This window comes from Heteronotia binoei, chromosome 21, assembly GCF_032191835.1.
Source record: "Heteronotia binoei isolate CCM8104 ecotype False Entrance Well chromosome 21, APGP_CSIRO_Hbin_v1, whole genome shotgun sequence".
In the NCBI taxonomy this organism is placed as follows: domain Eukaryota; kingdom Metazoa; phylum Chordata; class Lepidosauria; order Squamata; family Gekkonidae; genus Heteronotia; species Heteronotia binoei.
In genome coordinates this window covers 40,705,332-40,731,559 of record NC_083243.1, presented here as the reverse complement: position 1 = coordinate 40,731,559, position 26,228 = coordinate 40,705,332, and the positions used below count along the sequence as shown (strand labels likewise).

At 43.0% G+C, this 26,228-nt stretch overlaps 1 protein-coding gene across 5 annotated transcripts in view; it reads right to left on the bottom strand.

Annotated features, from left to right (window-relative positions):
* Window positions 1-26,228, bottom strand: part of FOXN3 (forkhead box N3) — a 279,923-nt gene that overhangs the window by 146,150 nt on the left and 107,545 nt on the right. For all 5 annotated transcript variants that reach the window (XM_060261575.1, XM_060261573.1, XM_060261576.1 and 2 more), the window contains exon 3: window positions 842-972. In XM_060261575.1, the coding sequence (XP_060117558.1) occupies window positions 842-972 (131 nt within the window). The remainder of the gene's footprint in view (window positions 1-841; window positions 973-26,228) is intronic.

Sequence of the window (26,228 nt, the reverse complement as noted above, 5' to 3'; positions counted from 1 at the left end):
CATCCACAGAAGTACCTACAACTTAGCCTGAGGATCTACAATGAATATTCTGGATCCATGAAACACGGTAAGGAAGACCACATCCAATAAAGGATTCAAGCGCTGATAATTTAGGAGTTTGTGATGCTTTTCACAATTGTTGTAATTCTATATGGCAGGGATGGGTAGAACTTAGGTTGCAGTCTACCGATCAACCACAAAGCAATTTAGTTGCTCATTTTTGTTATTTTATTTATATCCTGCTTTTCTCCCCAATCAAGCACCCGGAATGGTTTTCCACATTGTTCCCCTCTTCTCTGCTACATTCTCACAACCTTTAGGCTGAGAGATCCCAAGGTTATCTGATGTGCTTCCATGGCTAAGCAAGGGATTTGAACTCAAGTCATCCCAGGTCCTAGTCAGACAATGCTGAATTAGGTAAACTGGGTACGTGTGTGTGTGTACATGTTATGTGATAGGATTTAGTAGGAAAACATCAGCTTTGCATGTAGAAGGTCCCAGGTTCAGTCTCCAGTACCTCCAGTTGCAAGGATCAAGTAGTATGTGATATGAAAGACCTCAACCTGAGACCCTGGACAGCCACTGTCAGTCTAAGCAACAACAGTGACCTTGTTAGAACCATGGTCTGACAATATAACAGGCCTTCGAGTATCCATCCATCAAGGTGAACCTTATGCAGTTAAACAGGAATGAACATTGTGACAGATTAAATATATAAACCTAATATATTTTTAACTTGTATAAAACTGAAGTCAGCTTACCTTACAGAACCATTGCCCAAGTGATCATTCCAAAGAAAAACAAAGAAGTGCCCAATAAAAGTATGTCCAAATTCTCTTACCTTTGATATGCCTGAGGAGACGCTGGAGGTGTGCTGAACACATATGGATGATAGGGAGTCTTTTTCAAAGCCTGGATAAGGTTTTGTCTGTATTCTGGGTCTATACACCATAAAGACCCCTTCCCAATACTCTGCAAAGAAGGGGGGGAAAGTTAGTGACACAGTAGGTCTACTTCTAACTTCTTAAAAGATTGAGAATATGCCTTCTTGTGCACAGTGAACAACAAATCTCACTTCTTTGTCAAGTAGTTTAGATTAGGTGATACAGTATTTCATTTTTAATGGTTAAAAAGAACTGAGGCAGATTGAATATTGTTAGGAATCTGTGAAAATAGCTGTTACTAGGCTTGGTTCAGTGGTTTGCTGGAAATTCCATCTCTTTCACATACGCACATACCCCACACTGAAAGATCATAATTATTCTTCAATGCCAACTTGGAAGATAAATAAGCCTCTCAGACAGGGAATACAACTGCAATTTTGTTTTGCTACTATCAAAGAAAATTGGAGGGTTTTTTTTTTAAAGCACCCTTGCAAACGATTTTAAAAACAAAATTGTCTTAAGCCTTCAGCCAGCAGACATTATTGCCACTCTAACACAAAAAGTTAGCTCATCAACTTTTCCAGCACCCAAACCAACAAAAGAACTATAGCAGAGCTGAAAACAAAACTTCAGTTTTAAGTTTTCACCTAGGAGGTCTGGTATATAAAGCTTCTAGGCAGACAGAATCATAAGAACCGAAGAAGAGTTCTGCTGGTCAGACCAGTGGTCCATCTAGTCCAGCATCCTGTCTTACAGTTGTGCTGGAGGGCCAACAACAGAACAGAGAGCTTGAGGCCTGTATTACCTGAACTGGCATTATATCTGGCCAAGAAGCAGACATCTCAAGAGCAAGGTAGCCAACCAGAACACTGTACAATTAGACCTAGGTTCAAGTCACAAATGTATGATAGGAAGACTGGCTGAGACCCCACCTCTAGGCTTCAACAAGACACAGGCATGCCATGCAACTATTACTGCTGCTGCGATTGGAGAGAACAGCTACACCAATGGTTGGCAATGAAACACCAATCCTTAGTACACTCTTCCCTAGAGGAAATGTGTTGTAACTGCTTCAGCTGGTCACCACACAACGGAAGGCTCCTACAAGATGACTGAATGGTATTATTTTCCACTGCCCTTTGCAATACCTGGAGTTTCTTGAACCTTCATTACCCATCTTGAACCTTCATTACCCATGCATGAAGGAAGTATTACCATCAGTGCAGTGAGCAGCAGGGCTGTAGCCAGAAGGGGGTACTGGGGGTGGTCCCCCATATAGAATCTGCAGCACCCTTGCCCAATCTCAATCTTCCCTTCCACTGAAAGGGAAGATTGGGTGGGGTTCCTGCAGATTCTACAGGGGGCACTGCCTCCAATGGCCCCTGATGGTTATGGCATTTATGGATCACATGTCCTGAGAGCTCAACAGGGCTTCCAATTTCCTTTTTCACTTGAACAACAACCCTCCCTATTCCACCATGCACGGAAAGCTACATCTGAAACACAAGCATGTTGGGGCCTCTAGAGCACATTGTTGATCAGAGTTCATATAATTAAAAGAGATCAAAAGTATTCTTGCCCCCTCCCAATGAGAGTGACTGTAATAACCTTTGGCCATATACAATAATTACTGTGTGAATGTTGCATGTAATCAAGTCACTTCCAACTTATGATGACCGTATGAATTAATGACCTCCAAAATGTCCTATAATTAGCAGCCTTGCTCAGGTCATTGGGAACTGAGAGCCTTGGCTTCCTATCATTTTTGTGTCAATCCATCTTGTGTTGGGTATTCCTCTTTTCCAGCTGCCTTCAGCTTCTCCTAGTCTTTTCCAGCAACTCTTGTCTTCTCACAATGTGACCAAAGTACAATAGTTTCAGTTTAGTCATTTTTGCTTCTAGGGAGAATTCAGACTTAATTTTATCTAGACTAGAATCTAGTTCTGGTGGTCCATGGTATCCCTGAAACTCCCCTCCAACACCACATTTCAAAGGATTCAGGTATCTTCCTGTCAGCTTTCTTCATTGTCCAACTTTCACATCCTTATATAGTAATGGGAAATACTATAGCATAAGCTATCTTGATCTTGATAGCCAGCAACACCTCCTTAAACTTAAGGATCTTGAAACTAAGAAAGCTCCTTAGAGAACTTTCATGGCTGTCCTTCTCAATCTCAGTATCCTGCTGATTTCTTGGTTGTAGTCTCCCCTTTGACTGATGACTGAGCCACAGAATAGAAAATTTCAAACAATTTATTATCAACCTGAAACCCATATGAAAATATTCTTAGAGATATTATAGTATAAACAGGGCTTTTTTGTAGCAGGAACTCCTTTGAATATTAGGCCACACAGCCCTGAGGTAGCCAATCCTCTTGGACCTTGCAGTAGGCCCTGTACTAAGAGCCCTGTAAACTCTTGGAGGATTGGCTACATCAGGGGTGTATGGCCTAATACGCAAAGGATTCCTGCTACCAAAAAAAGCCCTGAGTATAAATGAGAATAAGAGCACCTTTTCACCTAAACATCAACTATACCTGAAATTACTCAACATGTTCCTGCTCCTAATTATCATTAATACTTTTCATAATAGCTCACACATGATTGAATCCCATTATTGAGAACACTTCCAAAAAGACTTGTGTGTTCTTTGAATCATTTTCAGCACTGTTCACAGGTAGCAGAAAATGTGCAAGGTTGATTGATCACATGAAAACTTGATATTTTAGCAAAACTGGACAATTCTCATAGCCATGAACTTTCTCATAAAAGACATGGAGAATATCCAGAATGAAGTTCCAGGCTCAAGTATCCTTACTGCAGAATTACTATGTTTGAGTCAGGAAAATCTCAAGGCTTTTTTAAAAAGCTGGTGTGAAAAGGTGTGAAGAGCTTCTTGCCTGACTCTTCCAAATCAATAGAATTCAGACCAATCACTTAGAGATTAATTTCCATCTTCCGACATTTGGCATGCTACTCCACCAACTCTCTAAAGCCAGAAGTCAATAGCGTCTCTAATCAAAAGCTGGGAGGAAAAAAACCCTTTGATTACATTTGTCTCCAAGGCAACAAGTGACTATGAAGTGGATTAACAACTCCCTGATAATCTCAGCAATGAAACGTTTTAAACTCCTTGACCGTGTTTCCTCTCCAGATGAGACGTCGTCATTTATCCATTTGTTTCACTCTACCTTCTATCATTAATTAAAGAAAATATGTGTCACTAAATCTCTCCCTTTATATCAGCTCCCTCCAACCTGCCTGACACAACTAGCCTATAGAAATGTTTATTACCCCACATCTAACTGGAGACCGCCTCAGACTGCACAAATCAGGCCAGGGACAGACTGAATAGATGCTTCTACAAACTAAGGGAACCCTCAGGTTTGCAGAAGAAAAGTCACAGAAAAAAAGAATGGGGAAAATAAATGTACACTCTCAGCCTAACTAACCGCTCAGGGTTGCTGTGAGGATAAAATGGAATAGACATGAGAATAACATAAAATGCTTGGGTCAAGGGCATAATGTTTTTAATGTTTTAATTATGTAATTTGTTATTGTATTTAAAATTTGAACTTTATTGTTAGAACCTCTGTGTTGTAAGCCGCCCTGAGCCCGCTTCAGTGGGGTAGGGCGGGATATAAATCAAATAAAAAATAATAAATAAATAAAAATAAACAAAGTAAATAAAATACATAAAATTGTTAAAACAGCCAAAATTCCATGAGACTGTCTCATAGGATCTTAGTATATATTCTGCATTACTTGGGAAACCACAGGCAATATAGCTGATGTTGCCTGTAGCTGCTTATACAATCCAAATTGTTGCTGAGATAGACTTTCAAGGCTTCTGTAGTCACTTACTCTACAATAAAACAAAAAGATGATCAGTGAGAGGGGGGAGAGGAGAGGCAGGTGGGAAATGGAAGATGAGAGAGGAAGGAAATTCTCCTCCCCAACACATCTCACTGGTCCCTCTCTTGTTTACCTTAATTATTCAAATGGTAAAAGCACCACTCCCACCTAACTTTCATGAAGTTTCAATGGGTAGGACAACAATATTGCCACATGCTGAAGAAAATTTAAACTTTCAAACCCCAAGGATGGAGGGCAATTTTATGAGACTCTTACTACTATGAAGGACAATACAACTATCCAATTTCCCATACAGCTGTATGCAAAGAATGGTGAATGCTGCTTGGTAGACAGCAATCTATCCTCACCCATTTCCTAGTTGCCCAGAGACACATACCAATTCCACAGTCGCTGTTACTCCACCCCCGGGCTTCTGCATTCACTGGATCAAGCGATCAATTCCCCACCAGTTGCGGTGTGGGCATATTTAGACACATGACTCCCTCCAATTTTCCCCACCCCTTCCCAATCTTGTTTTTTAGAGAATTGGAGGTAATCGATTGCCTGATCCAATGAAAACAGAAGCCCAGGGGTGGAGCAACAGTGACTGCAGAATCTCTCACTGTTACTCAACACCAGCTACCAGGCAAACAGCTATCTGCAACCCTGAACTGCTCTTCATTTGGGTCTCTGTGTTGTCTCCATTGTTTTCATCCTCACAACTCCAATGGAGACTTTATTGTGTACAAGTTTGTTCAAAGTTAGTGCCATGTTGAAAACAATGTGAAATATCTTAATGCATTCTCCCCTTTGAAGCATGACTTACAGAAACTTAAAGAGTATGAAATCAAGCATGTTATTTTTAGATTACTTGCAGTGCAGAACTGCATTGGTCTAAATCCACAAAAATATATCCTATGCAGAGATACTTCAGGATAAGCTCATAAGAGGGGGAAGGAAATTCTTCTCCCAAGCATATCTCCTTGGTCCCTGTCTCATTTACCTATATTATGCAAATATCTTCTAAAGCCACCATTCAGAGGGCTTGGCCTGGAGTAAATCTGCAAAGGACTGTGCTGTTAGAACTGCATAGGACTGTGCTCATACAGTAAGAAAAGGAAGGCCAACTGTTGAGCTTGAAACAGGAGCACACACACACATTCTTTGGATACAGGAATACAGGACAGCAGCCAGGTTTTGAATTACTGACTTGCATGAAGATGAACAGGCACAGTAAGGTTGATTGCATTTATCCAAAGATGATTTTAAGTACGAAAATGCCACTGGGAATTTTGCCTACTGGATCCTTATCTGTAGTGCCATAGAAGTAACTGAGGACTACATGCAAAGATCTCCACATATGTACTTGCTAGACTATTGGCACTGATAGCTCTGAGTGGGCTTATCATTGACTGCCCCTTGAAAATTATAGGAGCTTTCCTTGAAAGACAAGGCTGAATAGAAGGCATGTGCTCAAGCAAACGTTTTTATAAGTATACCATGGGTGCAAAGTTTTAAGTTCAGTATTAAACATTATTAGGTAAAGAAACCCTTTCCCTTTCTCAAGAAAAAATAATTTAATTGTAGAAGCTAGAACAGAGCAAGATAGATTACAGGGAGGAGTCAATATAGTGTGAGGCACACAGCCTTTTATTTTATCCATTTTCTTTTGAAATTTAGAGCTGGCAACCTTAAAAGTTTACCTATACTTTGCTTTCTAGCTTGAAATATATTCGAAGAAATAATATTACAAATGCAGAAATATTACAAATGCCTTTAAGGAGAAAAAATGTGTTTCTACTATAATACACTAGTCCATTCTCACCTCTTAAGCCTGAAAAGGTTGTCAGCTATTATCAGTTAGTTGAATTTCCCTCATGATTCCAAAAGAGGTCATATTTAGGAGGTTGGTTTCATATGACATGGTTTTTAAAAAGTTATTTATGAGCATTAAAAGTTACACTGTTAGGAAGTTAAATACAATTTATAGATTTGGAAAATTCAAGTCACTGAAATGCAGTCAATGCAAATGCAGCTGCCAGCATTTCACAGATGAATACTGGGGTACTCCTGTGCAATACTCCCTCTAAGCTGTGAATCTTGTGAACAAAAATTCTACCTCACGAGCTATTGGCATTAAAGTTGTGAGCTACTGCATAAATTAGTCTGCTATGGCCATCTTTCCTGAGCTAAGACAAAAAGTGTGAACCAGAAGCTAAAAAACTGTGAGCGATCTCACACTAGCTCAGCTTAGAGGGAACACTGCTCCTATGTATTTGTGGAGCCCTGTGGCGCAGAGTGGTAAGCTGCAGCACCACAGTGCAATCTCTGCTCACAACTTGAGTTCCAATTTTAGTATATATGCTGCCAAAGCAAGCACATGACCTGAGTTTGATCCCGGTGAAAGCTGGGGTTCAGGTAGCCAGCTCAAGGTTCATTCAGCCTTTCATTCTTTTGAGGTCGGTAAAATGAGTACCCAGCTTGCTGGGGGTAAAGTGTAAATGACTGGGGAAGGCAATGGTAAACCACCCTGTAAAAAAGTCTGCCAAGAAAACAACATGATGTGATGTCACCCATGATGGGTCAGTAATGACTTAGTGCTTGCACAGGGGACTACCTTTACCTTTTTACTTCTGACACCTTATATTCTTACACTAAAGGAGATCAGCCTGAGGTCCAATACTGAACACTGCCAGAAGGTTCAAAACCTGTATTCATTTACTATGCCCTCCACTGCCTTCTGGTGTGTTAGGACACTGGAACAGGGACGTGTTACTCTCATAGCTATTTAAATTTAAGAACTGTTAACACACTGCTTTTCACCACAAGAGTTCTAGTTGCATTATTACAGAAGAGACCCAATTCAAGCTCATACAGAAATATTTGCTCTCGGGATAGCCTGTTGTCTTGAAAGCAAGTCAACAGCTAAAGAATCCTAGACAATACTAACTAAATTGTTTAAGAGGTACCCTAATTTTTCCTCAAGAGGGATAACACTAGAGCCACTGTTTTGCAAGGGATACATACCAGAAAGTCGGGGCCATTTCCTAAGAACTAGCAAGATCTGTAACAGATCCCTAAGTCCAAATTCCTGCATGCCATAGAGCATTTTTCAAGCACAGTAGTTTTTCTGAATATTCTGTCAACCAACCTTTCTGCATGGTCGCCAATTGCATTTCAGCCTTCCAGCACTTTATAATAATTTTAATTCCTTTACTATAATTGTGGTGAGGGAAAATGGACGCTCAGTTTCAGAAATCTATGCAATTCGAACAGAGTAACCAAGTCATGCTGGGTCGGTCTAGTACCAGTGAATGAAGCCCTGTGATTGTATAGACCTCCACCTACTGTCAAATCTGTTTTGAATACCAAAGCCAGGGCTTTTTTTTGTAGCAGGAACTCCTTAGCATATTAGGCCACACACCCCTGATGTAGCAAATCCTTCAAGAGCTTACAGGGCTCTTAGTACAGAGCCTACCGTAAGTTCCAAGAGGATTGGCTACATCAGGGAGGTATGGCCTAGTATGCTAAGGAGTTCCAGCTACATAAATAGCCCTGACCCAGAGCTAATCACTAGAATCACTAGAAAAGTGCCTCTGAACACATTAGGGTTGCCAGGTCCTACCTGACTGCCATTGGGAGGCTGCAAGGTCCATCCCAGGATCCTGTGGTGCACTTGATGTCACCCAGAAGTGATGTCATCATGCTGCCAATATCAGGAGCTGACATTCTAGTTCTTGGGCAAAATCTAGTTTTGTCAGGGGCTGACATTCTACTTTTTGGACAAAACCCAGTTTTATCACAGAGTTTTGTCCATAAAGCATCACCCCAATGTCGCCAATATAGTATCACTTCTGCGTGACATCATTACATAACATTCAGGGACATTTGTAGATGGGGTTTCCCTGCCAGCCAGCTGGCTGGCAGTGGAAAGAGGCCTACAAAAGCAGGAAAACCCCCACCCAGACCAGGGACCTGGCAGCCCTAGAACACATCTAAAGACCTTTCCTCATATACACATAAGCACAGCAAGTGGAATCCCCATACTTCTATGACTACAGCAGATAGAAAGTCAGCCTTCATTCACAACACCTCTCTCTTCAGATGTTAAACACATAGTTTCAGATGTTAGTACATAGCTTTGTCATCACATCTCATGCTCTGTTCCTGACAAAGACTTGAGCAGTTTGGGCCAAGTCAGTCTCTTTCATCCCTAAATTTTTATTTAATTTAATTTATATCCCGCTCTCCCCGCCAAAGGCAGGCTCAGGGCGGCTCACAGGTTAGGGTCACACAATCACAGTAGTGATTTTAAAAATGCCAAGTCTTCCAATTCCAGGATTTGCAGGTTTCTTCTATTCAGATTTCAAGTTTGTGTGCTTATTTCATTATGTTCAGTTTTATTTACATCTGGTTTTTCTTTGTGATCAGGATCCAGAGCAGCTTTTGACATCTTCTTCTAACCACTGCTCTGTCCTCACGGCAACCACCTTGTGAGGGTAGGTTAGCCTGAGAGATTATGGCCAGGGGCATTCAGCAAGGTTAGCCTGAGAGATTATGGCCAGGGGCATTCAACAAGGTTAGCCTGAGAAATTATGGCCAGGGGCATTCAGCAAGCTTCCATGGCAGAGCAGGGTGGGGGATTAAAACCAAGTTGCCCCAGGTTCTAGTCAGCCATTCTAACGACTACAACACACCAGCAGGGAGCAGGGCACATAGGGTTACTGAAAACCTAAAAGCATGAAACAAACCCCATGCTAATCAATACAGAGTTCAGTCCCACTGATAGGTGTTAATCTAGAGCTCAGCACTAAAGCACAAAAACCCCCGAAGAGAAAGCTTATCAAAAAATATGCCATCTATTTCATGCTCCCTTCCTTTCATCCAGCATCTCATTGCTACAAAACCAAGGAACGCTTTTTGTGTATTTGAACTTCTGGTTATTTGAACCAAACCAAAGCCTTTCTGCACCTACTGACTCATTTTGTAAACAGAGCGTCCAAAATTTTCTCATGTGGGTGCTTGCAAAACTGAAATATACATCGTATCTATCAAAACAGAGAAGGCAGATGGATAATTCAGAGAGGGTAACCATTTTGGTCTCCCATTGACTTCAGGCATTCAGCTGTGAAGACGCTGGCCATGCATCTGGCGATGGGAGCACGTTAAAAAGGTTGCCATGAGAACACGTATCCACCAGTGAAGCTTATTCACCCTCCCGAGTTTTTAAAAGAGTAGCAGTTTTGTGGCTCCTCATTGTCCTAATGGAATCGACTCTATCACAGCTGCTACAAAAACTAATGTTTCTGGCACACCAAATCCAAGCAGCCAGAGACTGGGGTTGGAAGACATTAATAGGCCAAAAGCCAGCCCTGGATTTTCTGACATGTATTATTTCACCAACTGCATTTCCATCTAGGGCTGCCGTTTTGAATTATGGATGTACTTTCCCAATAAACTGTGCGTGTGTGTTTTCTACATTTTTAAATAATTCCCCTCCCCCCCAATAATAATTTCATTATAAATGCAACAACAGGGCTGCTTTGCTGCTATCTTTATAAAAATGTCCATTTCATATCAAATTAGACGTTCCAGGCAATACACCAGAGAGGAAATTGCAGCTCTTGAATGCTTAAAGAAATGTTGCCTCCAGCTTTTTGGTGCACCTAAGGCATGCAATAATCTCTCAGAAATGCACTTTGGGGAAGGAACACTGGCTTAAATAATGTAGCTGCTTTTCATTGAAGGAAAGGGTGTGGGGGGGAAATTTAAAAATGAATTTAACAGTATGGATTTAGCAGCTTCCTACATCAGCCGTGTGTGACAGTTCCTAGAGATCTGTAAACCTCGTAATGCTGTTGCTTCTGGAAATAAGCAGGTCGCAGAGAAGGAATTTAACAAATCAAGCCTACTGTGACCATTTATGTCTCCCTGAATCAGCAGTGCAGTGGCCTAAGGGTTGCTGAGGGCAGAGAGGCTTTGCCACATACAAAATGGGAACCTGAGCAATAAGGAGCGTTTATTCTTAAAAGCCTACTTTATCCTATGCATTCTCAAAGACAGAGCCAACCGTGCTCCCCTGCCAGCAATTACTTTCTTACTTGAATTTCATCGGTTCCCTTTCTCTTCCTGTAGCAGCCCTAATAGCCCAGATTAACTTGATCTGGTCAGAGCTTGAAAGCTAAGTGTGACCGGTACTCGGAAGGGAGACCACCAAGGAAGACTGGAGCTGCTATGCAGAGGAAGGCCTTGGAAACTCATGAGGTGGAACTTACTTCATGGGATTGCCATGGGTCACCTGTGACTACAGAGCATGCTTTATTTTTCCTTCCAGTCCTGTTCACCAGTTGGAGGGTGGGGGGAGTTGGAGAAAGAGTCTGGTTACTCCAGGAGGCATCAGCAACTCAGGCATGATTCACCGCTTGTTTTGCAGAAACTTGTAAAAACTTGATTTCTACCAGTACCAAAAGTTTTGTCTAGTCAGCATTTTTTTTAAAAAATGCATTGATTCCTCACCCTGAGGAGACTTATTGTCCTGAATGAATCTACCAAGATGGGTCACCTCACCTTGGATTAATCTCATCAAGACCCAGCCTCACTTCCCCCTCACCCATTTTCCCTAATTATGCAACACTTCACATTATTCACAAAATCTGGTAGTTTTCCAACCCAGTACTCAGCAGGTCATCAAGAAACATTAATATCTATAGTTCACCTCAGATAGTCAACGCTGCTTGTCCCCAAAAAAGCAACTAAGTCATTCTTTGGAGGGCAAACATATCAGACTGCCTCAGGAAACATTTTCTCTATAATTGCAAGCATGCTGCTCCTTAGCAGTGTGTTTTCCTAACAGCATGCACCCCACTTTGCGGGTTTCTTCTCTTCTCCCCATGAAATGCTAGTCATTTTGCTGCTGCTTCCATGAACCTCTACAAGTCCTGGTAATTATAGCCCTTTTCCCCTTAACTATTCCCACTCCTCGTTTTTCTCTTAGCTAGTCTGCATGTTTTAAGTGTATTTGTACGTGTTTGTTTTGCCCTTTTATTCCTATTTCAATAAAAACTCTTTCCAATTTAACATCTGACTTTTATTTCGAGAGTTCTCTAAGGGAAAGATCCCCATATACATAGATGGAGAATCCCAGTTACCCCCTCTTGCTCTGTCTCCTTAAGCTAATTCCCCCAATTAAATAGGGGACTACCTCTTTGGATAACATAAAGGCCTAGTAGACTGCCAGTTACACTTGTCTAAGCCCAAGGCCTTAAAAGAGTTCTGGCACTATTACTTACCTGATACCACACTGCATGATACAACTCAAAGGCCCCTCTGAGTCCAGCTCATCTACCTACAGAGGACTATGCCCACTACCTCTCTTCATAAATACTTTTTCTAGTTTTGCTTTCTTCAAATCAGCTTCCATAGCAAGTGGGGGTAATTCTGCCACCTCTGTGTCATATTACAGTTATATCATTCATTCAGTCGCAATGGAAGGGTATGGAAGTTACCACCATCATTGAGGACGCTGCCTGGTGTATCTGTGTTATGTATTTGCTGTGTTCAGTGTCCACTGTTAGTAGACCTGAGCTTGAAGCATGCTTCCATTGCTCTCCAGGATCTGAGGCCTGCATTCCCATTGGCCATTCTCTTAGAAACAGGGGATGTGAGGAATTTCTTCCAGGAAATGCAAATGAAGGATCCTGGAGAGATCAATAGGAGGGATTGCCGCCAACTAAAGGGGGCGTGTTTAACTCAGCCACAGTGTATATATTGAGTGAAGTTGCCTGTGCTGTTTGTGACTTTCTTCTTGAAGTATGTGCGTGTGTGTGTGTGAGAGTGAGAGAGAGAGAGAGAGAGAGAGAGACAGAGAGAGAGACTGTTCTAAGCTGCCTTCCTTCTACATGAGAAAAGGAAAGGTCCCCTGTGCAAGCACCAGTCGTTTCTGACACTGGGGGGACGTTGTTTTCACAACGTTTTCACGGCAGACTTTTTACGGGGTGGTTTGCCATTGCCTTCCCCAGTCTTTTACACTTTCCCCCCAGCAAGCTGGGTACTCATTTTACCGACCTTGGAAGGATGGAAGGCTGAATCAACCTTGGGCCAGCTACCTAAGAACATAAGAGAAGCCATGTTAGATCAGGCCAATGGCCCATCCAGTCCAACACTCTGTGTCACACAGTGGCCAAAAGAAATTATATATATATACACACACACACACATATACACACTGTGGCTAATAGCCACTGATGGACCTCTGCTCCATATTTTTATCTAACCCCCCTCTTGAAGGTGGCTATGCTTGTGGCTGCCACCACCACCTCCTGTGGCAGTGAATTCCACATGTTAATCACCCTTTGGGTGAAGAAGTATTTCCTTTTATCCATTTTAACCTGTTTGCTCAGCAATTTCATCGAATGCCCACAAGTTCTTGTATTGTGAGAAAGGAAAAAAAGTACTTCTTTCTCTACTTTCTCCATCCCAAACATTATCTTGTAAACCTCTATCATGTCACCCCACAGTCAACATTTCTCCAAGCTAAAGAGCCCCAAGCGTTTCAACCTTTCTTCATAGGGAAAGTGTTCCAGCCCTTTAATCATTCTAGTTGCTCTTTTCTGGACTTTCTCCAATGCTATAATATCCTTTTTGAGGTGCGGCGACCAGAACTGCACACAGTACTCCAAATGAGACCGCACCATCAATTTATACAGGGGCATTATGATACTGGCTGATTTGTTTTCAATTCCCTTCCTAATAATTCCCAGCATGGCGTTGGCCTTTTTTATTGCAAACGCACACTGTCTTGACATTTTCAGTGAGTTATCTACCATGACCCCAAGATCTCTCTCTTGGTCAGTCTCTGCCAGTTCACACCTCATCAACTTGTATTTGTAGCTGGGATTCTTGGCCCCAATGTGCATTACTTTGCACTTGGCCACATTGAACCGCATCTGCCACTCACCCAGACACTCACCCAGCCTCAACAGATCCCTTTGGAGTGCCTCACAATCCTCTCTGGTTCTCACCACCCTGAACAATTTAGTGTCATCCGCAAACTTGGCCACTTCACTGCTCACTCCCAACTCTAAATCATTTAGGAACAAGTTAAAGAGCATGGGACCCAGTACCGAGCCCTGCGGCACCCCACTGCTTACCGTCCTCCACTGTAAAGACTGCCCATTTATACTCACTCTCTGCTTCCTATTACTAAGCCAGTTTTTAATCCACAAGAGGACCTGTCCTTTTACTCCATGACTCTCAAGCTTTCTAAGGAGCCTTTGATGAGGAACTTTCCAGCTTCCACCGGAATCAAACTCAGGTCGTGAGAGCAGAGAGTTCAGACCACAGTACTGCAGTACTGCTGCTTTACCACTCTGTGCCACGGGGCTGCTTCTTCTACATGAGACACATGCTCAAATGAGACCCACATTTTATTTATTTGTACAAAATCACAGAGTCAGGAGGAGTCATATAGGCCATTTAGTCCAACCTCCTGCTCAATCCCAGATCAGTTTAGAGCTTCCCCAGCAAGTGCTTGGCCAGCAGCTGCTTAAAGACTGCCAGTGAAGGCAAGCTCTCCCCTCCCCCCCCTAGTGAATTTCACTGATGAACAACTCTCACAGAAAAAAAAAAGTTTTCCCTAATATCCAGCCAGTACCTTCCCACTCTTAATTTAAACCTATTATTGTGAGTCCTCTCCTCTGCTGCCAACAAGAACAGCTCCTCTAAGTGACAGCCCTTCAGCTATTTATAGAGAATAATCATGTCCCCCTTCAACCTCCTCTTTTTCAGACTGAACATTCCCTCAGTCCCCCAGCCTTCCCCCATGTAATGGCGCCCAAGGTCAGAAGCTTGGGGGTGCTACTAGAACCATCATTGACAATGGAGGCGCAGATAGCAGCCACTGCCAAATTCGCCTTTTTCCATCTTAGGCGGGCAAGGCAGTTGGTCCCTTTGCTCAACCGTGGCGACCTGGCAACTGTGATCCATGCTACGGTCACCTTGAGATTGGACTACGGTAACGCCCTCTACATGGGGCTGCCCTTGTCTCAAATCCGAAGACTGCAGCTTATGCAGAATGCAGCGGCTAGGCTGTTATTGGGGCTCCCTATGTGGGAGCACATACAGCCTGGGCTGCTGATAGTGTACCGGATTCGCTACAAGGTGCTGCTTATTACCTTTAAAGTCCTATATGGCCGAGGACCTGCCTACCTTAGGGACATTCTCTTTCCATATGTTCCCCAGAGGGTACTCAGATCAGGGACACAGAACCTGTTATCGATCCCTGGGCCGAGGGAGGCAAGATTGAAGACCACTCGGGAGAGAGCGTTCTCTATAACAACCCCCTATTGGTGGAACCAACTTCCGGAAGAAGCAAGAGCCTTGCGGGACCTTGCCCAGTTCCGCAAGGCTTGCAAGACAGCTTTATTTCAACTTGCTTTTAATCAAGAAGACTGAAGTTATTGAAATGTACCATTAGCACCAAATTGTTTTAATATGTTTTAACTGTTATATTGTTCAAGGTTTTAATTAATTAATGCTTAATATTTGTAAATGTTTTTATTGCTGTGAGCCGCCCTGAGTCTGCTTTGGCGGGGAGGGCGGGATATAAATCCATTTTTTTTTTTAAAAGGCACAATGCAAAATGTACCTTTCTTAAAGGAAATGACAATTCTTCAAATATGCGGCCCAAACCTTATAATGGATGCCAATGGAACCAGACTAGAAGAAGAAGAAGAAGAAGAAGATGATGATGATATTGGATTTATATCCCGCCCTCCACTCCGAAGAATCTCAGAGCGGCTCACAATCTCCTTTACCTTCCTCCCCCACAACAGACACCCTGTGAGGTGGGTGGGGCTAAGAGAGCTCTTACAGCAGCTGCCCTTTCAAGGACAACCTCTGCCAGGGCTATGGCTAACCCAAGGCCATTCCAGCAGGTGCAAGTGGAGGAGTGGGGAATCAAACCTGGTTCTCCCAGATAAGAGTCCGCACACTTAACCACTACACCAAACTGGCTCTTAGAAGCTAATACAGCTGGTATAAGCCAGGTGTAACCGAACTGAAGTACAAGGACTGGGCTGTACAAAGGACAGGTATTTTTTCTCTCTTCCATGTTTTAAAAAGTAAACCTTTAGAGGGATAGGAACAACATATACTTTCTCTGCTGTATAGGTATGGAAAGCCACAATGCATATTTAGCAGAAAGGGGAGTTAAGTATCTCAAAATGATAGAATGGACTGCACCACTTTAGACTGCAGTTGGAGGAATGTCATTTTTAATGCTCTCCCTGTAATCCATAACAGCATCTTTAACATTTTTGTCCTGCCTTTCCTCCAGGGAACTCACAGCAGTATACATAGTTATCCCTTCCTTATGTTATCCTCGCAACAACCCTGCAAAGTAGTTTAAATTGCCAGAGAGTAGCTGGTCGTAAGTCACCAGGCAAGCTTTGTGGCAAATTGGATGATTGAAACCAGGTCTCCAAATCTTACCTTGCAGTTAGCCTACCCTACAAACTCTCACAATGAAAGATTCCCCCTCAATTTAATAATTAGGAATTTACACAACACTGTTTTCACTTACAGCATCTTGCTGAATTTCTTACAATAGCCCTGTAATGTAGGCCAATGTCATCTCCACAGTGCAGGAAGAGGGACAAAGTTGAAGAGAACAGCTTACTTAAGGTCACTGAGTGAGCTGACAGCACAGCGAGATTTCAACCAAAACCTCTCAGACCACAGCTCATTTTCTTGGCCACTATGGTACCACCAGCTATCAATCATAATTGCAAACAGTTCTGTCCAGACTGCTCTCTACTGTGTTAAAGTTCTGCTTGCAGAGTTCTCTCTATCTCAAATACAGGGAAGCATTATAAATGTGATTCTCCACTTAAGAAGAGTTGGTTTTTATGCCGTGCTCTTCACTACCCAAAGTAGTCTCAGAGCAGCTTACAATCGCCCTCCCTTCCTCTCCTCACATCAGACATCCTGTGAGGCAGGTGAGGCTGAGAGAGTTCTGAGAGAACTGTCATCCGATTGGCTTTGTGTGGAGTGGGGAATCAAACCCAGCTCTTCAGATTAGAGTTTCCAGATTAGAGTCCACTTAACTATTACTGTTCATTCTACCTCCTCAGAACAAATTTAAAACAGCAGCAAATCTGAGATATTTAAAACATTTCCATACAACCTTTCTACCCAAATGGAACAGCATCCAGGCATAGGTGCTGGCCAAGGATTTAATCGCCAGTGTAAAAGTCAGTGCCAGGATAGGAGGCAGGGCAGTAATGATGTGGGATATCAGCATCGCTTTGTAGATTCAAGCCTGTCAGACTACAAAAGGCTGATCATTCTGATAGACTTGAGAATGACTATCAAGCTACACAGTGCCCCCCTTTTCACGCTCAACACCAGTGTTCCTCCCATCTTTATTCACTCAACTGTAACATTCTGGGTTTTTTTTCAGCACATGGGTGTGTCTGATCCTACCACTGAGTCTGAGCAATGATAGGATTTCATGCATAAATGTTCTTAGCGGTTGGAATTGCAATTCTGTAGTTCCTCCCCATCTGGCACTTGCCAAAACCCAGCCCCATCTTTGGAAGGTCTTCTTCTCAAGAGCTGCCTGTGGTTGTGGTTAAGGAAGCTGCAGGAGTGGTTGGAGATTTTAATCTCTTTCACATCCATCTCTTTTTATTTTGACATAGTTGGCTTTTGTGCTATTGAATACTAGCATGTTGTAACTTGGCCTAAATCCTAGGGTGGGTACAGAAATCCAAGTCAATAAATTGCAGCAACTTGAGAGAAGGCAGATGCTGAATCGGATGCTGACCCAGGAAGCTAAATACCAGGTGTAAGCCCATCAAGGCAATCCTGGAGCTTCTCAGTCTAAATGACAGCCTGAACACCTCTGGGGTTTACAAACTCTATATGGGGAACATCCTGATATCAGTAGGAGAAACAGGATTCTCCTTTTTCAAAATTCAGTCACTCCCTCTGTTACAATCTTGGGCAAGTTTCCACCCCAGAATTTTGATGGTAACAAACTATTGCTTAACTACAAAACTGTGATTTGGAAGGCAGATGTTAATGTCATTGTAAGAGTTAGAAAAGGTCTTAAAGGCCACCTAGTCCAACCCCTACTACTCAGTGCAAGAAACTGAAAGCTAGATCTTGGACAGATGACTGCCTAGTGTTTATCTGACACATCCAGCAAGGGAGAGTCCACATCCCCCTTCCCTCCAAATAACTGGCTCAATTGTCAAGCGCACTGTTAACATGCCACACACCTTTCTTTGGTTACCCCTGTGCTATCTTTTCATTCCTATGGATGTGCAAATTATTGTAAGAGGCAGACAGTGTCCAATATAGCTCATTTCCCCACACTAGCACACTCCATCCTTCCACACAACCCAAGGTTTCTCATGCAACTCCAGAACCACAGAAAGGACTCAAAGGCTGCATCATCCTCTGTGTTGCATAAAGCCAACACAGGCCTTTAAACTGGGATCCAGAGGATCCCATGTGCACAGTGCAAATATAGGCATATTGAAAGCCGTTCTGAACATTTTAAAGGAGAAAAAAACAGGATCCAAATAAATTAACATTAAATATTTGTGAATAGGTGATCGATGCAAGGCTTGCACCCAGACCGAGCCCATCATGAACCAGAATGTCTACACCTTCACCTTTTAAAATCCTTAGCCACAACTAGGATTCTAGTTATAGTAAAAAGATACATAATGTGAAAAGGAACCTGTAACAATAATTACATGAGATGCCTCTCTGTCCTAAAAACAGATCAGGGGGAGTATAACATATTGGGAGCAACAAATAGAGTCCCAAATAGTTTTCTGAGGAAACCCTAACCCACTGGGAAGAAATTGTGTCTGCTTGCTCACTGCATGAAATGTGTGGCTCTCAGGGAGCAGGCTCATTCCCTTGAGGCTAGAGTTGCAGATCTGGAGAAGCTGAGGCAGAAGCTGGGGTTTGGGGAAAAGACCCTCAAGGACTTAGCAGTCCCACTCTTATGCTGACAGGCTCTTCTGCTATTGGAGAGTGTGGAAATCTCAAGGCCAGAGGTTATCAGTCTGAGGAGGAATGAGGTGATCCCTTAGAAGGGACCCCTTCCTTGGGTGTTAGACTGATACCCTCTCAGACCAAGGACGCCCCTGGAGGCTGGAAGGAGGTGGGTTTCTGGTAGTGGTTGATTCAGTTATTAGGAATATAGAGAGTGTGGTCTGTGATAGGCATTTTGAGTGCATGGTGACTTGCCTGTCTCGTGCAAAGGTTGTGGACATCACGTGTTGTCTAGATATGCTGACAGAGTGTGCAGTGGAGGAGTCTGTAGTCATTAGTGCATGTTGGCACTAATGACATTAGGAAATGTAGTTGTGTAGTCCTGAATGAAAAATTTAGGTTACTGGGCAGAAAGTTAAAGGCCAGTATCTCAAAGGACCTCGCTTCTTGGCAGCCCTGGGGAGATTTGCCTATAAAAATTAGGGACCTGCATGGAACATCGCTATATCTCTGAGCAAACTGGATCCACCTATGGCCAAGCAGGACACCCCATGAAGGAACTAAAGGTCAGCCTGCCAGATGCCTTGTCAGCCCAATGGCAACCATGACAGACAGTCACCTGGACAGCTCCCGACCCCGCAGCTTGCCACCTGGGGGTATTCTGGGGCACAGTGCCTGCAAAGCTAGAAGCATCCACCCTCTGCTGGAAGGATGCCAGGGGCTTGCACTGTGGGGAGTATGGCTCTCTGTGCAGATGTGTGGTCCCTCCCAGGTAGCATTCTCAGAAGTGCTGGTGGTCCCACATGCAGGGCTGGCTACGCAGGCACAGTTCAGGAGTCTCAATGTGTGAATGAAAAAGTGGTGCCAGCAGGAAGGGTTTAGATTTGTTAGGCATTGGGGAACTTTCTGGAATAAGCTGAACCTGTACAAGAGAGACAGGCTTCTCTTGAACCAAAAGGGAACCATTAATATAAAAAAAGGTGCTATAGCAGCTTTTAAACTAATCCTGGGGGGAAGCTGACAGGAGCTGGGGCACCTCTGGTTCAGGCAAATCAGTCCAAAGGGATGATGGCTCAGTGGTAGAGCATCTGCTTGGTAAGCAGAAGGTCCCAAGTTCAATCTCTGGCATCTCCAACTAAAAGGGGTCCAGGCAAATAGGCGTGAAAAACCGCAGCTTGAGACCCCGGAGAGCCGCTGCCAGTCTAAGTAGACAATACTGACTTGCATGGACCAAGGGTCTGATTCAGTATAAGGCAGCTTCGTATGTTCATGATTGCAGAAACATTCAGGGTAATACTGATAGCAGCATAATAGAACTTGAGGATGATGGTGACTGAAGGCTATGTGTGACAATTAAGGGACTGAGGGAGATGAGGTCACTGGTTGATACAAGGATACTGGATTAGATGGACTACTGGTTTGATCCAGCAGGGCACTTCTCATGTTCTAATGTTATTATAATGGGAGACTTCAACTACCCTCATATTGACTAGGTAAACAGGTGCTCAAGTTATGCTGTAGAAATGAGATTCCTAGACATAAATGACTGCACTGAAACAGTTGATTACAGAGTCAACCAGAGGGATAGTCACCTTAGATTTGGTTCTGAGTGGGTCTCTAAACCTGTTAAGAGATGTAGAAGTTGCTACACCAACTGGAACCAGTAACCACAGTGTTAAATTCAGCATTCAGGTCAATGGAAAATTACCCTGAAAGTCCAAAACTGTAACATTTGATTACAAATGGGTAGACATGTTGGGCTGAAGCAGCAGAACAAAGTTTGAGTCCAGTGACACCTTTAAGACCAACAAAGTTTTATTCAAGGTATCAGCTTCCATGTGCACACACACTTCTTATGTTCTTGGAGTATGTTTGCAAGGAACCATAACCAGCCCAACCAAGTTCCACCTTTTCTGTCTGGTGTTTGGTGCTGCACCAATTGAGCAATATGGCAGAAGAGCATCCAGAAAGACCACATCTTTTCTCTACAACACTCTACATTTAAAATTACCCCAGATGTGGAAAAGATGCAGTTGTAGGGTAGCAAGATAACATAGTTCAAGCCTTCCATACTTTTCTCTCCTTTGATGCATCTAATATGGGATGAATAGAACTGTGTTGAGAGAAAAAGAAAGGGAAATTTGAAAGCTGGTAAAAAGCATTTTGAAATTGGGAATAATTCAAACATCTATGACTCAATTCACACATTATTTTAGACTCATACCAGGGAACACAATCTTGGACATTCTTGCAGGCTTTTATTCTTCAGGTGTTGATAAACAGGGCATAAAAGCTTGAAGTGTATTGCCAGGGTCTGTAGTGTCAGGCAGTAGGGTGCCATTAGGAGTCAACATGCAAACACTTCGGGGTTTCTTCTGCACAAGCTGTGATTGGCTCACCCGATGAAGCCTAAAATTAAGAACTCAGCGATAGCTTGAGGGAAGACACACTATATAGTGTCAGCAGCCAGAGGCAAAATTTCTGTGGCAGCCAGGAGCAATGTTTCCAAACAGACATGGAGCAGTGACAGTCTTGCTCTTTTCTTAAAAAGGTACTATCAGCTCCTTGCTTTAAAAAGTGTTCTTTAAAAGCAGCAACTACTGAGCAAATGAGCACCAAATAGCAATGCCAGGCCTCAGCTCTCTGTAGCGCATGGATCAGTGACTGAAGACTGCAGAATCAAGTCCCTGAGGGAATACTGGCATGTTCTTCAAGGGCTAAATAAGAGTTGGGGCTCAGGAAATATCCATTTCAAGAGATGGGGGTGGGTGTTAACTGATCATCTTCTCTTCAAACTGGCCATCTTTTAAAAGGAACTGCCAATCAGGAAAACCAGTTTTTGAACTTAGAAACAAACAGGAGAGTAATTCAATTAGATACACATTTAAGAAAGCAGGAAGAGCTCAATTACCGTGTCTCCAGATGCTCTTATAGGTAAACAGAAGTAGGAGCAGACTGGCCGCTATATCCTGTAAATAAACTCAAAATGGACCCAGCATCACTGCAAGAATGCAAGCAGGAGGACAAGAGTATGGCAAGATCCAGCTATTGAAACATAACTGCATTTAGTTAGGAAGTGAAGGGCATTATCCACCACATGTACTATTGACAGAATACTCTCTGCCAATCATTTAAATCTAGTTCCAAGTAAGACCCTCACAGACAAGAAGCATAATGGGTGCTGCGGGGAGAAGCAGGAATTAGGTAAATTTGCCTCTTCCTCCTCCTTCCACCGACACAGGCTTCTAGCATAGAGAGTGCTTTTACACAACTCCCTGTCATTGCTGTGGTGCATTTTGTTCACAAGGCTCTCAGAGAGGCTTTTTGGAACAAAACAGCAGGCTGCCCAAGGAAAAGGGAATGCAGGGAAAGATCTCTTCTGTCAATTCTTGCTATGAGCTATTCTGCTGGATTAATCTAGCTCGGATTTCCTAGTTATGGGCCCAATTTATATCCATCTAACATGAATCCTTACTAATCTCAATTTCAAACAGAAAGCAGGAGGAAATGGAGTCAGGTAAGAATGTGCCAAAACTTGGGAACAAATTTTTAAAGACAAAACCACTGTACGCTGGGAGTCCAAAGTTGTAGTATACAAAAATCAAAGGAATGCTGACCTGATCCAACTCCTAGGATGGAACTGACTGGAAATGGAGATTCAGCAACAATCTAACGTGCTTTTGCAATTTTGCAAGAACCTATAAAGACAGAATCTCTGTAATCCAATCTGATTTAGACACAATGTGACTGCAGGTCAAGTAGTAGAAAAGTCATTGGCATCATCTACTCATGTAGTAATGGATAGTCAAGCTCCTTGAATGTAACTAAATTTGTGGAGTGATCCACGGTTCTGTATTCTTGACATTATTTAACATCCATGCTAGGTCCCTGAATGAGACCTTCCAGGATTCTGAGGTTGGGACCCATCAATATCACTCAGGTCCAGCACATCCATTAGCCTGCCTGGAACAATGAGCAGGGGAGTGGGCACCGGTTTGGGCCCTTCCATCACCTCTTGCCTCTGAGTGGACAGAAGTAGTCTGCTCAGAAGTGGCAACAAGGTTCCTGGTCTGAGCGTGCGCACCATCACTGCCTGCCGTCACTCTGCCTCTCGTGTCACAGGTGCAAGAGGCAGAGCAATGGTGGGCAGCGGCAGCACACATGCTCTGACTGAGAGCCTTACCACCGCCATGCTTGCCCTCTCCCGTGCTGTCATCGGGGTGGCTGAGGCGCCTTGCCTGGGGTGCTGGCTTTCGCTGCGGCTGATATCACTGCATCTGCTAACTTCTAAAGTTAAGCCTTCACTGTTTCAGGAACAGACAATTAGCAGTGCAAAAAAAAATTGCTGATAAAATATCAATACACTCTGATCTAGATGCCAATTGTAACATAGGTGCATCAAAAGAAATACCTAATACACTGGTTTCTGTTATGACAAGCTCCTGGGATCCATGAAAGCCACAACTTCTGCCCTGAATCTGGCTTCTAAAATCATGCGAGGACCACATTGTCCTTAGTATCTATTATAAATCAATCAATAACTCAAGTACCTTCCCTCAACCACTCAAAGAAGCAATTATCCACCTACTGCCAAAGAAAAAAATATGTACAGAAAAATGATTTAGCTCAAATCTGCCCTTCCTGGGCAAAGTGATCTAGAGAGCAGTAGCAGATCCACTCCAGGTCTTGTTGAGTAACTCTAGACCACGGGTGTCAAACATGTGGCCCAAGGGCCAGATCAGGCCTTCAGATGGCTGCTCTCAGGCCTGTGAGAAACTCACTGTCATCTGCTTCCTTATCGCTCTCTTGCTTCCTTCTGTCTCTCAGCTTGCTTTGCCAGGCTTGCTCAATCGCACAAGAGCTACAGAGCAAAGCTTCAACCTTCTCCATTGGCTAACTAGCACATGAAACAACTTGTGTACAAAAGCTTGCTATGCCCAGCCATTTCATGTTTTCCCCTGGGTCTTAGGCTCAAAGCACTGACCATGAGATTTCTATAATAAATGTCAATAAATCAAAAGTAGGTTTGCAACACCTGAACAATACTTGAACAGCCTACTCAAGATTACTACAGCACAGATCTCCAGATTTTGATGCAATAACTCAGAGCAAGAGTTATCAGTTATCAGAAATTATTAAACAAAATATTGCTAGAGTGCTAATCTTTTAAGGATGTTTTTTTAAAAAAACATTTAATTGTGTTTGTGTCCTTCATAAAGTTTACATAGCCACTATCTGGCATTACATTATATGATTTTAGGAGGAGGGATGGTGGCTCAGTGGTAGAGCATCTGCTTGGTAAGCAGGAGATCCCAGGTTCAATCCCCGGCATCTCCAACTAAAAAGGGTCCAGGCAAATAGGTGTGAAAAACCTCAGCTTGAGACCCTGGAGAGCCGCTGCCATTCTACGTAGACAATACTGACTTTCATGGACCGACGGTCTGATTCAGTATAAGCCAGTTTCATATGTTCATATGACACATGGGCCAGCCCAACAAGGTTTCATTTATGTCAGATCCAGCCCTCATAACAAATGAGTTTTGACACTCCTGCTCTAGACCATTTCCAGTCTGGTTTCAGACCTGACCATGGGATGGAGAAGCCTACTGGCTTTAGTTGACTACAACTAAATTCAGAGAGAAGGGCAAGGTATAAATCTGCAGTCTTCTTCTTCTTCATTGGCAAGTTAGGAGCCACCGCAGCTATATTCATGCTAGCTCAGGGTTCCAAGGCAAGCTGCTCTGCATTTTTACACTGGGACCCAGACTTACAGCATTGGCGGCAGCAATGAGCTGGGAAAGGGGTTTGCACTCCCCTCACCAGGCAGCACCTATGGGGCCTTGCAGTGAAGACACACCAACTCAAGAGCTTACCAGGCTCTTATAAGGATTACATCCCTGGTACTTGGCATACGTTTTATGGCACATATGGCCTGGCCTGACAGTCGCATTTTGCCCTAACAAAATAGTTCAACACCTTTGCTGCAGAGTGTTTGATAGTGTTGATGGATCAAACTTGTTGACAAAAAAGCAGATTGCCCTGTGTCTTTTGTTCCCCCACCAGCCAACATAACCAACCTGATCTATGCTTCTGTAATCTTGATACTAGATCACTGCTACATGCTCAATATTGAGTTGTCAAGGCAACAAACAAACTATGGCTAGTTCAGAACAAAGCTGTCCAACTTTTGTTAAGACTTGATGCCGTTAGCATACAACACTAGCCCAAGAATATTTGCACTAGCTGCCAAGGTATTTTCATTTTCAATTCCAAGGACTGATTTTGACTTATAAAGCCATACATGACCTGGGACCTATATATGTAAAGGAGCACCTCTCCCTGGATGAGACACTACTCATCACATAAGATAAGAATATCTGACCAGCTAATTCTTGAAGTCATCTCCCTTAGGTAAGTGACACCCCAAAAGGCTCTAGGATGGGCCACTGCAGTTGTCATCCCCCAAACTGTGGAATGTGCTTATGATTGAAGTAGGTTTAATTCCTTCTGCTCCTACATTTCACAAGCCCTGTAAAACAGCTTTTAATAGACCTTAGTCTGTAAAGTCCCTTGGTGGCAGTTTTTGATTATTTCAGTACGTAGTGTATAATTGGCTGCCTTGCAATTTGAATGTAGTTTTGTTTGTTTGTAAACTGCTTTGAGTTTGCAGTTACCAAGGAAAGGAAGTACTATGAATATTTAAATTAAAAAGTGAATACTTTTCATCATAGCTGCACTCTTGAAAAGGAGGTGACACTAAAGAATTTGCATTAAAAATTGTAATGCAAGAAGAAGACTGCAGATTTATACCCTGCCCTTCTCTCTGTATCAGAGCGGCTTACAATCTCCTATATCTTTGCCCCCACCCCCACAACAGACACCCTCTGTGAGGCAGGTGGGGCTCAGAGAGCTCTCCCAGAAGCTGCCCTTTCAAGGACAACTCCTGCGAGAGCTCTGGCTAACCCAAGGCCATTCCAGCAGGTGCAAGTGGAGGAGTGGGGAATCAAACCCTCTTCTCCCAGATAAGAGTCCACACACTTAAGCACTACACTAAACTGGCTGGGAATGTAGTTGTAATGCAAGGGGGGGGGGATCTGCTCATTTTTAGAATCCAGATAATACAAAAGGCAGTCACACCTCATCCTCTTCAGTAAAACAAAAAAAGCAAAATATATTTTTAGCACTCTAGCAGCTGAGAAAGCATGTGAAAGCAGCAAAAATGAGTACCAATGTATCAAAATACTGTCAAGAAAGGCCAAGATTAGTCAGAGGAACAAAATTACTTGAGAGGTTCCTGGTTTTGTCATTATAAACCGTGAAACAACAGGGAAATGTAAAGTTGGGAGGAATAGTATATATATGAAATCTCACAAGCGTGGTTCACCCCTCCCCCAATTATATTAGGTCTCAGATTTCTAAGAGGGGATGAGCCTGCAGTTCTTTAGGGTTTAATTCGTTTATGCACCTTAGATTATC